The sequence below is a fragment of the Cephus cinctus genome, unplaced genomic scaffold, assembly GCF_000341935.2.
Source record: "Cephus cinctus unplaced genomic scaffold, Ccin1 Ccin1_scaffold1780, whole genome shotgun sequence".
NCBI lineage: Eukaryota > Metazoa > Arthropoda > Insecta > Hymenoptera > Cephidae > Cephus > Cephus cinctus.
Window position 1 is genome coordinate 34,756 of NW_014333995.1, and position 15,157 is coordinate 49,912.

At 42.7% G+C, this 15,157-nt stretch overlaps 1 protein-coding gene across 4 annotated transcripts; it reads right to left on the reverse strand.

Moving 5' to 3' along the window:
- Positions 1–758: 758 nt before the first annotated feature.
- On the reverse strand, positions 759–15,112 carry LOC107273688 (RB1-inducible coiled-coil protein 1). 4 transcript variants are annotated; one of them, XM_015752138.2, is made up of 10 exons: positions 13,344–15,112; positions 12,112–12,320; positions 9,341–9,629; positions 8,327–9,266; positions 8,042–8,256; positions 7,338–7,953; positions 5,841–6,578; positions 5,430–5,753; positions 4,425–5,315; positions 759–4,339 (listed from the first exon to the last, which is right to left on the reverse strand). In XM_015752138.2, the coding sequence occupies exons 1-10, from the start codon at positions 13,409–13,411 to the stop codon at positions 4,235–4,237; spliced, it is 4,395 nt and encodes a 1,464-aa protein (XP_015607624.1). In that variant the 5' UTR covers positions 13,412–15,112; the 3' UTR covers positions 759–4,234. The 4 variants fall into 4 exon arrangements, with proteins under 4 accessions (XP_015607624.1, XP_015607623.1, XP_015607626.1 ...); XM_015752137.2 differs by having other exon boundaries at positions 5,406–5,753; positions 13,344–15,111; XM_015752140.2 differs by having other exon boundaries at positions 7,836–7,953; positions 13,344–15,110.
- Between the last annotated feature and the right edge of the window lie 45 nt (positions 15,113–15,157).

The following is a 15,157-nucleotide window of genomic DNA, read 5'->3' on the forward strand; positions in this document are numbered from 1 at the left end:
TAGTCGCACCCTGGAATTGGATGTTTCTCTTACTTTCATTGAAACACTACAGATGGCAGCACACTGTGCTCCTTCTATAAGAGTACTGAAATCTTTTTGTACTTATTTTGTAAAAGTCACATTATTTATTTGTGATTTATTTATTCATTAACAGACACTCTCACGATCACAATTGTGTATGTATATCTATATGCGTATATTCCTCGAATACAAGCGAAACATTTGAAATAGCCAAAGTAATAGGTATGTACGGACGAAATGGCGCGATTTTTCTTCATTTATTGAAAATCACAACCAACGTGCGACGCGATCAATCGTAAGGAAAATCGGCCTTTGAGAATTCTCTTGGATAAAAGAATATACTTAATTTTTCTTATTTCTTCCATGGGAACGATAAAGACAACGGAAGTAGATCTGCAGGACGTAGGAAAATACGACTGATGTTAACTGCAAGAAAATTCTCCAAGTGATCATCCTGTTCCCATAATTGGTCGTGAACGAAAAATAAAATGATTGCGCGACAAAAGTCGCGTTCGTTGAAAATCAATATACGCGTCCGTTACAAGAAGATGGACTCACGCAGCTCTGAAAATTGGAATTTAATACGACCCAATTTTTGTCGCGTTTTGAAAATGTATATATGTATACAATATAATACAAATATACAGATATATATTTTCATTGACACAACTCACAGTTTCCAGCTCAAAAAAAATCTTAACGATAGAGAATATTGAGAATTAAAAAAAGATAGTGCGTAAGATTAAATTTGATAGTTTCTTTGTCCTATGCTAATCATACATTTTTTCTTTTTTATTTTGGTCGCGACCTATAATCTATCTCATGGAAATACCACTCGCATTAATCGACACGCATTACGTCTAATTACTGTCTAGTAGTAGAAAAAAGATAGGCTCGAAAAGAAGGGGACGAAAGATCCTGAATTAACAAAAGTAGGGAATTCCTTAACGCTTAAACTTTTCAAAGAAAAAAAAAACATTCTTGCTTTTCTCAAATACTCAAAGCTACCCAAAAGAAAGTACTGCACGTGACAAACATCTAAAACCCGTACCGCTTTACGTATGAAAATCGAACTCACAAGAGACACGACAATTAAGAAAGGATTGATTACACATACCATTTCCAAAATTTCATCGAATAACATGAAAGCACCCCTTTTTTTTCCCAAATGGAGCTTACACGTTTGTGCAGGCACGTTGCTCTTTGATACTCGTTTCTATTATTCGTTTTCATGTTTTTATTCTCCTCTTCGTTCCCTCCGCGCACTTATCCAAAAGACTTTCTAGTTGTCATCCTGCGAATGCCGTTCACAAAAAGAAAAGCAAACAAATCAGCTAAATCCTTATTCTGTCGCTCCTATGAGAACCCTTAGTTTTAGGACATAGATTACAAACAAGAACTCGAGTGAAGTAAAAGGGAACTATTCAAAAAATAAATAAATGTCATACGAGGCATCATCCCATGTCAGATTTGAAGGTATAGAGAATCCACGGCTAACCCCAAAAAAAAAATAAACGTGCTCCTTACAGTTCCACTACAAGTGCAAAAAATATTATACGTACGTAAAATGGTGCTGGTGCATAATACAAAAGTATCTAGAGTCTCTAGAATTCGACAGCCATGAACTCCACATCCTGAAATACCAAATATACAGGCGATAGATAACCTCAAAAGCTAAGAAACAAATACATCTCGAGATACAAAGAGAGAAAAAAAAACGATACGCTTACGACACGGCATCGTTTCTGTATTATCATTAATAATATATATACAATGAGTTGATCTCTCCCTTAAAGTCCTACAGTCTTAGCCCGAATTATCGTCAATCTTCTAAATGATAAGTCGCGACGATTACTCTGGGCACTCAGAGGTTAGCCAAGAGTCAAGTGAAAAAAAAAAAAGAAGGATCAGGGAAAATGAACGAGCGAAAAAAGAAAAACGGTACTAAGGAGTACAAATGTGACAAGAGTGAGGTTAATCGATCTCGAACGATATCGAATTCGTTAAACCAATCGATCCTTTCATTCTCTTTCTTTCTAATGTTAGGTACAACCATCAGCATCGCTCGACGTTCTTGCAGAAAAATCAAAATACAGAAACAAGACGCAGCGACAACTCTTCGTGTAAACACCGATCAATCACGTCAGCTTGACGTTCACAATAACCAGAGACGTCGCCATTACACGAGTCTACGAAGAACAACCAATCCGAGATATCATTAACGCCTACGTTAAATAGTTGGTAAAAACTTTCAAAGGATCAATCACAGCTTCCATGTACGAATCTTACTTGCGTCCTAATATCATAAAATAATACCTTAAAAGCAGGAAATTCGCTCAAACCGTTCATTCTCATTAGAAAACAAAGAAAAAGACCATAAGCCTGTACTTTACATCAGCATGCATATGCGTATACATGCATATCACCTTCTGCCTGTGCTCGCATGACAGTATTAACAATAATAAAATAATAATATTGATAATAATAAAGAGAAAAGAAAGAAATTCAAATTTCGCATTAACGTAAACTACAGTGAGGTTTAATTAAAAGATGAAAAAGGACAGCTGTGAATTATCTAATGAATGATAACGCTATCGTTTTTGCTAATTGCCACAGCACTTAATCCGAATTATAATAATTAGTTCTGATTAATTACGCAGTAAGAGGAGATAGTCGTGGTACAAAGCAAATGGCCCCTTCCCTGATGTTGGATCAGGAGATCAATGTCTCTTCGAGGTGTCATCTCCTTAGGAGTTAGACCGTAAATAAGTCCCTTACAGTACAGACACTGATATCGTGAACCGTTAGTGTTTCTTTTCTTTGTCTTTTTTTTCTTCTTTAAATTACTTCCTCATAGATTGTTCACCTCGACGAATGTATATATGTTATATTAGAGCTTGGAAATTTTTGAGAACAAAAAAAAAGGAAAAGAAAAATATTTACACAGGAAATCAGAAATATTTACCAAGAGCGTTTCGATCTTCTCTAATGAACTATAAATAAATTCGCTAATTGTATATTTTAGGTATGCGCTTCATTAGTATCGTTTTTTTAATCTTTTGCCTTTTTTTTTTCTTTGTTCTTCTCCTAACTAATCGTCATTGCACAAGACAGTTACGCCAGGACGCATCCTTTTCCCTTTGTTTTACAAAAAATGTCTTACGTACTAAGGATATTATCGTACGCGAGTATTGCACACTTTTTTCTTGTTCTTTCTTTCTTTCTTTCTCTTTAGTTTTACGTAAGCGTATATACGTGTCTATATATATTATACATTACGACCGCGCATATGTACGATATATATGACTATACATACGAAAGCATTCACGATTCTGTAAAACTTACGGCTATTAGAGACTATTACAGGATGCATGAGAGTCGATGCATGGATTCGCGATTGGTCAGTGCGTAGGGGAAAAAAAGAGAGAAAAAAGAAATGAGCAATGATTAATCTACAATCGTATCTCCAGTAACGACTGGAGGTTTCGAGTTTGTTCTACAAGTATGAAAAAAAAAATGAAAGATTGAGACTATCGTAAATTATAGGATAGACAACGTATTCGCAATGTCCGCATATTCCATTTTGTTTTGTACATAATAATAATAAGCTATACGCGTACGACTATACTGAAATACTGACCAATCGAATCAACGGTCACGGATCAAATTAGAACTTTATTCTATTTATCTTATATTTTTGTTTTTTTTTTAGTCTCCTTAAGTGAAAAGGAAAGAATATAAATTTCTATGCAGTCACAGCTATCCACAGCAGCGGTAAATTATGTTTCGCTCGTTATCATTTTTTTTTTTAATTTTAATTACTTATATCACAATTAACTGCCAGCACGACAATCGGCTCTGGTGTTTTTTCTTTTTCGTAATCTTGTTTCTTAATTTTTTTTTTAACAGCTCGCACGTAATACCGCACTCTGAATTTGCTCGTCTTATCGACTACCTGTTAAACCTAACTTTTAATATCACGGATGCGTTTATGAGGCTCTGGCAGGTTTTGGCCTTGTTCCGAAGTTCCGGATCGTTGGGGACTTTTGAAGATTGGAATAGTCCAGAGAAGGAGAGTCACGTTGTGAGATATCCTTAGGACTCGGTTGATCGTCATTTACTCCATCAAGACTTCGTGATCTTCACACGTGCTTCTGGCACACCGAATGAGAATTTCGAATTGAAATATGAGAATCTGATTCTATTTCTTTTACTACTGTTGACTTTTTGCGGGCACTATCTCGACTTCCTTTTGCACCGGTTTCACGCGAACTCTGTAGAATTTCGTACCCTGGGGCACCTTGTAGCGATTCTCGGACTGTAAGCAAATAGATTGTGAGATTATAATGATCTGTGGGAGTGAGATGAAAGGGAAGAGATCGGCGGTCCAGGATGAGACTTACCTTCTTGGCGTGACAGTACTCCTTATCGACGACCTTGGCGATAGCGTAACTCCTTTCGGGATTGCCGTCAGGATTGATTCGTAGATCCAGGGCGTCATTGCAGTCCGAATTGAGAAAAAAGAGCGTGTTACTGTCCTGGACGAGCATGTAATTCTTGTGGGGCGGATCCCAGGCCACGAGGACGACGTCGCCAGGATTACAGCTGGTGAAGGTAATGGGATTCTGTTGAATACTGCTCAAGGTACTCTTGGTTAGCTTCTCGCGCATATGACTCGAGAAGAAGGCGTCGCGACGATTAGGTTCAGGACTGGTAGCAGCATCCCGACTCAAGGATTCCGATACCACCGCGACGGAGGCATTCATCTCCTTCTCGCGAGCTTCCGCCGTCGAAATGCTCGAGGATGAAGCATCCGCATCGTATCCTCTTCTAGAACGCTCCTTCACCAGCTCCACCTCCAGACGAACCTTGTCAGCTTCCAGTGCCTCCACTTTCTCATCTGCAGTTTTCTTGCTCTCGCGGGTCAATCGCAATTCAGCGGTTAACCTGTTGTTCTCATTCTCCAGCATCTCCACCCTTCCGGACAAACAAGCAATCTCGCCGTCCTCTTCCAATCTTACTTTCTTCGACTCGGAGACCTCTACCTCGTCGCTCTTACGATGATTATCCAGCTGTGCTTTGAGCTTATCCTTCTGCGCTTCCAAGGCACTGAACGCCTCCTCCAGTCCAGCTCCGCTCTGACTCATTTTCAGCCTCTCGTCGTTTAACTCCTGACGAAGCTTATCCCTCTCGACCTCCAAATCGTGAACCTTACTCTCGAGCTGCTCAAACATCTTACGTTCCGCAGCCATATTAGCCTCCAAGACAACCTTGTCTGCCTCTAGATTCTCCACCTGAGCGAATAAATCAAAATTTTATTATGTACTTCAACTAACTGGACGCTATCGAATAAAACACAAGATGATACTTCATGTAATGTATACCTTTTCGCTCAAAGTTTGCCTCACCATGCTCTCGGATTCCGTAAGTCGTCTTATGGTGTCCTTGTATCGTTCGCACTCTTTGGCCAAGGAGATCTCTCTGGTCCTGTGCAATTCCATCTCCCTGTCCTTCTCCTCTACCACGGTCCTCATGGCTTCGTTGAACCAGACTTGCTTCTCGGTGTCGTTTCTCTGCTTAGCCAGACGCAGCTCATGATCCAATTTTGCAGCGCAATCCGACCTCTCCTTCTCAACGGCTGAACGAATGGACGCAGCCATCTTACTCTTCATATCCTCGTTAGCCTGAGCAAGGATCGCTTCGTGATTGGCCAGCTCTATCATGTCTGGTCGCTGTAAGTAAAATAACGATATAATTATCTCTATGCGCAACTGAATATGAGCGAAGCCTGATAAATAGTAAATATAACCTGCACCAACCTCAATTTTCTCAAGAGTGGAATCACTGGGAGTCCTTTCCATAGTGGAAGCAGTCATGCGCTTGAAGCGACTACGCAGAGTGTCCACTTCTATCTTATAATCCATCTGCAGCTTATCCGTAACTTCCTTGACCATCCTCTGCTGTTCAGCCCGCGCGGCGACCAGACTATCCTCCAGTTCGCGTACCCTGTCTTGACACTGGGTCAGAGAATTCGTGAGGGAGGCAATTTCCATGAGCTTAGCTTCATTGGCTTCCTTGAGAGCAGCTTCCTTCTCCTCGCGCGCGTGCTCCAAGGCTTCCCCGACGTGACGTAGACGCGACTGCAGACTCCGCACTTCCGCTTGCTCGCTGTCCATCTTCTGTCTCATGGTGCTGATCAGCCGTTCGTGCTCCGAAAGATCAGTCTCCTTCTCCCTGAGGCTCTGCTTCAGGGAGGATATCTCGTCCTCCCTGTTCTGCACGTGTTTCTTCAGGTCAGCCATCTCCAGCTCGTGGTCCACCGTAAGTTCCTGTTCCCGTTCCCGAAGAGCCCTGTCGCATTCCCCGGAGTGCAGGACAACCGCCTGACGTACACGCTCCGTCATCTCAGCCATGCCGTTCTTCTCGTAGGTGGTCTTCTCGCGCAAGGTCGCCAGCTCCTTGCGGAAGGCAACCAGAGTATCGCCCGCTACTGTCTTCATCGTCCTCAGGAGCGAACGGAGTCGCTCTACCTCGCCGCGTGTATTCCCAAGATTTTCCTGCAATAGTTAAAAACAAGGATTGGCGCATACGATGACATGAGAACCAGTATCTTTCTTATCGTACGGGTCAATTGTTTTTTTGTAAAAGACCCGCGCGTGTGTGTGGGAGCAATTTACGAGGTAAGGATTTTGGAAAAATGGGTGCGACGGCAGCTATCCTGAAAAAAAATTAACAGAGACAACCACACGCGGTTTCTCAGCGAGAATCCAAGCGTGAATAAACGTTTTACGTTAAAAAGTTTTGCTACAAACTCTCAATTCTTTTTTTAAATCCACTCTATCGTTGCTTCCTTCTGGAATCTTCGAGTACGAAGAAAAATAAGAAATTAATCGAGTGTTGGTTACCTACACTGGTGAATACGGGAAAAATGCTATTGGTGATCTGTACGTGGTGGTCGGAAACAATAAAGCAGGCGGTCAGGCAAACAGGCATATACGTACGTACCGACGTTGCAATCTACTTGTACAAAGCCATCGTAAATTGCGCGTTGAGAATGTACGTAAAGATAACTAGAATGAAAATACCTAGAAACGAAAAGAAAACATAAATAGATATGCGTACTGAGAGGCCTGTGGTATCCTCTGGGTATCTTCCAAAGAGATTACTACCTGAAGACGAAGGAATAGCTGAGCATAAGGGGAGCAAATGCAGCGCAGAATGAAAACTGAAGAGAAATAACGAGAATGAATATAAATAAAAAGTATTTACGGCTACGGCTACGAAATCTCTTAGCGAGGTGTTATTCGGTCCAGTACCTGGAGAAGGTTAACGATAGCCTGATGACCGTCTCCAGGATGCTCGCTGAGACTGCTGGGCAGAGACTCGTCCATGTAATATTCGGTACCCATGAACTCGACAACTCCGCCGCAAGCTGAGGGACTGCTTCCGCCGCTACCGGATTGCTGTCGTTGCTGCTGCTGCTGCTGCTGCTGCTGCTCGCCGCCGCACACCAGAGGTTGTGTCAAGGAACAGGTATTATTCAAGGATTCGGGATGATCGGAATGCACCGGACATGGCTTGCTAAAATTGTCATTTCCGCAAAAACGCTGATGCAAGCTAGATTCGCAATTTTCAACACATTCGGTTAAGGGACTTAGCTGAGACGGTCGTTCACTGGTCGTGAGACTTGGAAAGTGGAAGGAACCGGGTTCGCTCGAGGAGGACGAACGATTGAGGTCAACGACTTTTGAATTCAGCGGCGACAGATTAGTCGAGGTCGAGGAAGTGGGGGACGCGCTTTGCGAGGCACCAACCTCCAATTGTTTTTGTCTCTTCTGCTTCAAGCTGTCGAAGGAGTTGATTTTTACGTCAGTCCCGGCTTGTCCGATCTTCTCAAACTCCTCGGTATCCGTTTCAGACTCGAATCCGCCGCTGAAATGTCATATTAAATGAATCGATTCTTTGAAAATGATCTAAAAAAACCAACTGTGACCGATAATTTTCAAAAGCAACGTCTCACCGATCACCCAGCATCGGTGCTCTTCCGCTATCCAGTTGTTTGGTTGCTTCGTGTATTGCAGATTGACCCTCTTTGTCCTTGTTCTCCTCACTGGTAGTTTCTGTGTGACTTTTGGAAAGGAAAAATTGCGTGATGCTGTTCAGGTCTGGAGTCGAAACGTTGAAAGCCAGGTCTGGCAGTTGATCCTTCAATGACTCCATGTCATCCAAGGTAAGCTATGGAATTACGAACACGTGAATAAGAGAAAAATAATACCGAACTGATATTGTATTCGATGACACCTACCTTTGGAAGTCCATTGTCGAAGACAGAGGGCGCCTGTGTAGCAAACGGAGGTGGTGTGTCCTCTAAACCGGGGAACAGCGTGTTCAGGAAGTGCCCATCGAATTTATTCTGAAAGTCTCGTCTCCTTGCAAGCTCCTCGCTGTGCACAGCAAGTAACTGACACGCCAGGTTACTCGCCCAGACGAGAAAAGCCTGAGAGAAGGTCCTCCTTCTTACAACCTCAGCCACAGCACTCACGTACATTTGCGGGGCCAGGTGTATCTGCTGCAGCACCTCCAGGTGTCGCCTCAGTCTCTTCAGACTCTCATGATACATAACCAATTTCCCATCGACCTCCATCATCTTATTTTCCACATACATGATCCACTTGAGCCGATGATAGATGTTCACGGAGAGTTCTTCCTTGGCCCTGGTGCATCTCCTGCGTATGTCGCGCAGCTGATTGTGATTCTGTAGCATGACAAGCAGCTGACGTCTGTGAGAAGTGCACAAATCTGGCAGAACGCTGGCGTCTCCCAAATTGTTGGCCCTGTTCTGATTCTGAAGGAAGCCTTGGGCAAGTTCGCCCTGCTCGTGCACCAGCTTCTTCGTCTGGGCCATCAATTGCTCCAGGGCATAGAGTCTCTCGCCGAGTCCCTTGATCTCCTTCATATCCTGCTTATTCGCGCTGTCCACAGCGGCGTTCACTTCCACCTTCAATGACTCCATTACTCTCTCGTCAAACTGTTCCAAACCTCTTGAACATTGTTCAGCAACCTGTTCGAGGCTGCTCTGATTATCCTTGGCGGATATCCATTTCAAAAGACTGAGAACCTCCTCCCTATTTTCCGATGCATCCTCCGTCGCAGGCTGTTCCTCAGGACTCAGAAGACCTTCGGCCTGAGCTCTCAGAGCCGGCAGTATCGGTATTTTTGACAGTGTTCCCAAGTCTGCATTGAAGCTAATAATAGAAAAAGAGTCAAATCAGCATCAAAACAGAATCCAACGATCAGGCTCCAAGATGGAAAACTTTACTTGTTAAGAAGCTCCATGTGCTGCTGCCTCTCCCTCAGATACAGAGAAAAACTTTGTTGAAGAAGCTCTGCCCTGGACTGAAACATCTGCGTGATGTCCTCCAAATTCGCAACAACGGCCGCCCATCCTTGCTGCTGCAAGTGCTGATCGTGCACCAGACGCTCGCAGATCCTCGTTTGCTCCCGGGCAAGACCACAGCATTGCTGAGCAAGTTGAGCGCGCGCTATCAGAGTGTGATAAGTGGCGGGCATCGCCAGGGAGGAATCAATCTGGCTCTGAAGATCCACATCTACGAAGAAGATGGTCCAGGTCACGTTAAACGGAAACACAAATAAACAAAAGTCTAGAATCGTTGCATAATGAACTCATTGATTAAGGAAACGACGGAGATGACCAAAAAATCCACATACATTATCAAACGTAAAAAGTGCAAAGTGCACTCTTGCGTGTTATCACTTGGATCCAGATGTCTTCGACTCAATCAGTAAAATATCATATTCTACCGAAAAAAAAAAACTTCTAAAGGAACAAACCTAATGGCTAATCGACAATCAAATTAAAATCCTAACGTTCGAATCTTCAGCAGTAACGGACATTCAAGGAAGCGACTCAGCAATTTCTCAATAATTCTCCATAATATTACATCATTCCGCGTCCAAGGTGTAACCAAGTTTATCAATACTCATTGCATTTCCTGATGCGATTGCAAAAGTGCCACTCAAGAAAATAATTAACCAACTTACACTCTAAGCTACCCGCGAATCTCGCACATCCTATCAGTACACAAAATATCAACAGTGATTCGTGACACTCTCAAAAGGAAAAAAAAAAACAATTCATTAACATTTAAACCTAACTGACCACGACAATTTACGATACCAAATAACTCCAAGTAACATCCGTCGAGCGTGCAGATGCCCCAAAGAGAATTTCGATAGCATAACAAAAGTCGTTAATTAAGTATTTCCTTCTAATAAACTGCGCATCTTTTATAAAGAAAATTATCAATAACGCAGTTCATGGATACACCATTGGAGAGCCGATCTAGATCGTTCCGCGGTTTGCCTGCGAATAATTCCGTTAAACGTTGGACTCCACGGAGAGAGATAGAGAGAGAGAGAGACAAGAAAGAAAGAAAAAGAGAAGCATCACAAAAACTTCTAGCGCATATCTCTCGACAAAACGTCCAACCGAGGTCGCACGTTTTCAAAGAACCAACAAATCATAAGGATCCGCCTTCTAATCGCATCGCAGACAACATAGAGCATCGCCAGGGCGACTCTCCTATGCAGACGTACATATAAGCAGTACCTCGGTTACAGTACGATACAAAAATAACATTTAAAAACGATTTGTGCAATTTTATCATCGAAAACATATTTTTCTCCAAGTACCACTAATCTTTCACGCTTTAAATTCCACTTCTGAGAAATACACGCGTATCCTGTATGTACATATAAACTTCGGCTCAATACGTTACATTCACATTATTTATATACTCGGTCGCGCCTTGCTGTTTTTTTTTCTCTCATTCTTTCACTTTTCACTCGCCACAGATTAAGCAGCTTATACTCTCCGCGTCTAGAATAAAGAAAAAGACGCGTTTCGCTAGGATCAGCTGCTCCGATGGTAATGCTCGCAGTGAGCTAAATATACGCACTGGCATCAGTGCACTATCAAGAGAAAGGTCATAACTGCCGCGCCGGCTTAGGTAAATAACAAGGAGATAAAGAAGAAGGTGGATCGAGCATAAGAAGTTTAAAGACCCCGTGTGCTTTTACGCTGGTGTGCGTGAAGCGTCGCGGTGCCTATCTGCGTCTCTGGTAGAATTATAAAAATAGATGGAAAGCCGCGAGTAGCCAGTACGTTATATAGAGCTTGAAAATGGTATAATAAACGAAAAAGCCACAAGTGAATTAGATATAAATTTTCCTTTTTATATCATACTGATATCCCGGTACGTTTTATGCGATACTTGAATACCCATATGAAAAACGAATCCTCCCTTCGTCCCCATCTCATCCTTGATATCGTATCATAAATTATATATCGGCACGCGGATGACATTTGGATAGCTAATATAAGCGTCTTGTATACTTTATAGCCTCGTGAACCTGACTAACGCCAAATTGTGTCCTGATCGTTCGAGCGGGACAAGGCGCGAACAATGATTATTTCTGGAGCGTGACGACACAACGTGAAATATACAGTGACGTGAAGAGTTGACAGTTTTGACGGAGTGCGCTCTCTCTCTGTTTCTCTCGGCTCTACAACTTCGCCAGCTTCGAAATGTACAACGTATCATACTCCAGACACAACTTTGATAAGCAAAATGTTTCTTATCGTTGCAGTCACTCTCTTGTGCGTTGAATAAATTGTTGGAGGGAAGAGACCCCTCCGCCATTAAAAGCTGATTATCATAGCGATAAGCGAAGTGGGTCAGAAAATTTGAACAGCATCGATAGGCTATTCGCATTCATCAGAGTGGCTGGAATCAAAAGAGAGAGGACAAGGAGAGATAGATAGACAGATGGAGAGAGAGTTAGCGAGTGATCAAAACGTGTTACTTCAGAGATCAGTAGACGAGTGAGAGACTTGGAGCGAGATGCTGAGGAAGGTTCTTATAATAGACTGTCCGCCATTATGAAGTCTCAGGGTTCAAAAGGACCTCAGCGTGTAGCCCCTTCTCGTTTGTTTCAGTCCTCTTGACAATGGCGTCGACCGAGGACAGGTAACATGCCCAGGGACACGGTGACCTCTCGTCTACTCACCGGAACCGTAGTCTATGCTTGGCGTTGGGGGAATGTGACTCTCTATGGCAGCCTTGCTGAATAAATAGATTGGATTGGTATCCGTTCCAGCCGAATAGGAGCAGACACGAGCGTTTGGTTCTAGACTTTCGCCTCCGCTCATCAGCAGCACTTGATGCGCCGCGACGACGCCGCATTCGCGCTCTATCGCCTCCTTCAGCTGAGAGACACTGCAAAGGGACAGAAAGAAGACACTGTTATGTTATGCGTTGGTGAAAAATTAATGAACGATTGGTCGCGGCGATAATTAATTCAATATTAATTCATCGCTCAATCCATTCTCAAGTCCGACGGTCTCGCGAGACGACGCAATTTTTCTTTACCCACGACGCAATCGAATGTAACGAGGCCGCTTGTTTACCGCGCAAAAAGTGCTAATGCACATTTACATGTCTGACAGTTGCACTCCTTATCAATACCCACAAAATGACTTTGCCAGACTATTGTAATCGCATGACGAATCTTTAACAATCGCTAATGGCCTACGGGCTATTGACCGTTGCGCGAATCGGTGAAATATTGCGATTGCTCAAGGATCTGTTCTTGTGCTGCAATCTCATATCGAACAAATAAACTTAGCCTTTTAGCTTGCAACACGAGTACAGATTGAGAGCTCGGCTAAGCTTAGTTGCGGGTCAGGCTGAGTGTGACATAAGCGCGTTACACCCACGCACGAAGGAGCGCGAGTAACACGAATTAGGTTTTTTTTCTCTCTTGGTTATACCTGTTAGGAAACTTGAAGATTTTACTTGGATACGCAGTCGTATATCCGTGGATTTTAAATATATACTTCTTTCCGTTGGAAGAGAAGTTGACACGCGTGGACTTATAGCTGGGACTTTTAAATAAAACGAATGCTCATCATTCCTTTTGACGTGGTGCGGACGGAAATACTATTTTCTGTATGTGCGCAGTTACGCGGTAGCGCGCGCTTAATGAATCTTACTGATGATAAATATCGCTCGGTGCAAAATGTCTACTTTAATTCGCGAGCTGTACTTATTTATATATCTAGCTATCTATCTTGTACGGTATACACATCCGCTAATTATATCTTTCATCTGTACACCGTTTTACGGGTCGGCCCACATTCGTGTGATTACCAGGTCGACCCCACATCCTGAAAAGTCGACGGCGATTGAGGAGCGCCTTGTGCGAGTTAAATGTAATCATTGGAGCATGGAAATTATTACCTCTGCAGTGCCAGCTTTATGTCGAAGGTGATGGTGGTGCCAGTGTCCACGTGGAATATGTACAGCATCTTTATGCTGGTCAGGCTTCGAGATTATTATAGAGAAGATTTAGGCAGGAAGAGTTTCTGTGTCGGAATATTATGGGCATTCGGTGTTGGTCCTTCTTCCATAAGCTGTCTGAGCTTGCACTTCCTACCTCCCGTAGTCAACTGAATTGGGGCCGTACCCCACGTTTTCTATAACTCGCGAGGACGGCCCCTAGTAATATGCACCTCATCGATCAGCAAGTCCGTTGCATCAGTACTGGTAGTTTCATAAATTCTTTAGATGCTTCTTGGTCAGTGTAGATAACAAGTAGCATTCAGGCTTAATTGATTCTTCTGAGAGGTATTGTCTTTCTTGACTTTTATCAGATTCAATGTTGATTGAATAACGATGATGGAGAGGCTGATGCAATAGGTTTAATGCACAGAGATATATAAAAAGTATTAAAGAAATTTGTTTGGAATATTCTTGCAGAATGGATAAGCGTCTTGAATTTTAAATTAGACTTCCCACAGCCTTCAAAAGAAATAATAGATTGTGTCGTTCTAGAATGGACTAACAAAATTCATCACTGTGACCTTGTTAATGAAACAGTCGTTGAATGAACATATAATCATAAGAAAACAGAATGTAAGTCCGAAACAAATACTTTAATCTAACAAATAAATGTCAAGCCCAAAAGTATCTCTAGTAAAGCAAACTGTGTACTTCAAACTTGCCTTGTCTGCGCAGAGAAAACTAAATAACGAGCACGACAAGGTATCTACAGTAACATCTAGGGCTAAAGACGTACCGTGTTTCTTCAAAAGCGTCAAGGTAAGCTAGAAAAGATGCCCTTTTGAACGCTTCTTATAAAAAAAAAATCTTAGTAACAAGTATAAACGAAATCTAACGATGACTCGTGTTGTATCGTCATAAATATAAATAAAATCCTCCACTATACGATCCTTAGTTCTTCCTCCGGGTCGACTAAATTCTCTCCGGAAATTCCTGCTTCGAATTAACTTCTCTTAAAGATCCTTTTCCATAGTTTGGAATCCCCTGAGCAGTTTCCTTAGTCTTCCTTCGAAGTTAATCAAATAGCACTTTATCCTCTTCAGCAGGTCTCTCTCGAGTCTTCAAAAATGACTGACACCTTCGAAGAGGAACGCTGAACGATCGGCTTGTCAGAACTTGCAACTCGTTTGTAGTTGCCAATGAGATCAGCTGCTCGTCAAAACAAAGCACTAGCGGGTCCCCCTGCACTGCACGCACGTTAGACGTTTCTCGTAAAACTGAACGAATCTCTTGTCACTGGAAATCCCCAGGTGCGACGATTCCTTTGTTAAAGATAACGAGTCCTTTTATTCCAATATAATATCGCGTATAGACGTCGTGGAGTTCGCTGAGTGTCGAACCACAACAAACAATGCTGCGCGATTCGTACGAAACGAGTGCGCAAACAACAGAGAACAAAGAACGGGCACTTTCCCCGTGAGTTTTCTAGTTTCACGTTCGACTGTAAACCCTTTTCAGTATATCCCACGTCCCAGTCAATTTTCTGGACGTTCCTTTAGCTGAATTTCACGTGGACAAGATAATTATCCTTTACGAAATTACTCTTGGGATGCTCTTGCTCCAAGGGGGCAACTAGCTCGACGCAGTCTCGCTCGACATTTTGTTCTGACGCATCGCGTCGCTAGCTGTTTACTGCGACTGTGGATTCACCCGAGAACTGAAGACGGAACGTCTGCTGGCTTGGCTGCCTGTTCTCTCTGCTCTCTCAGAGA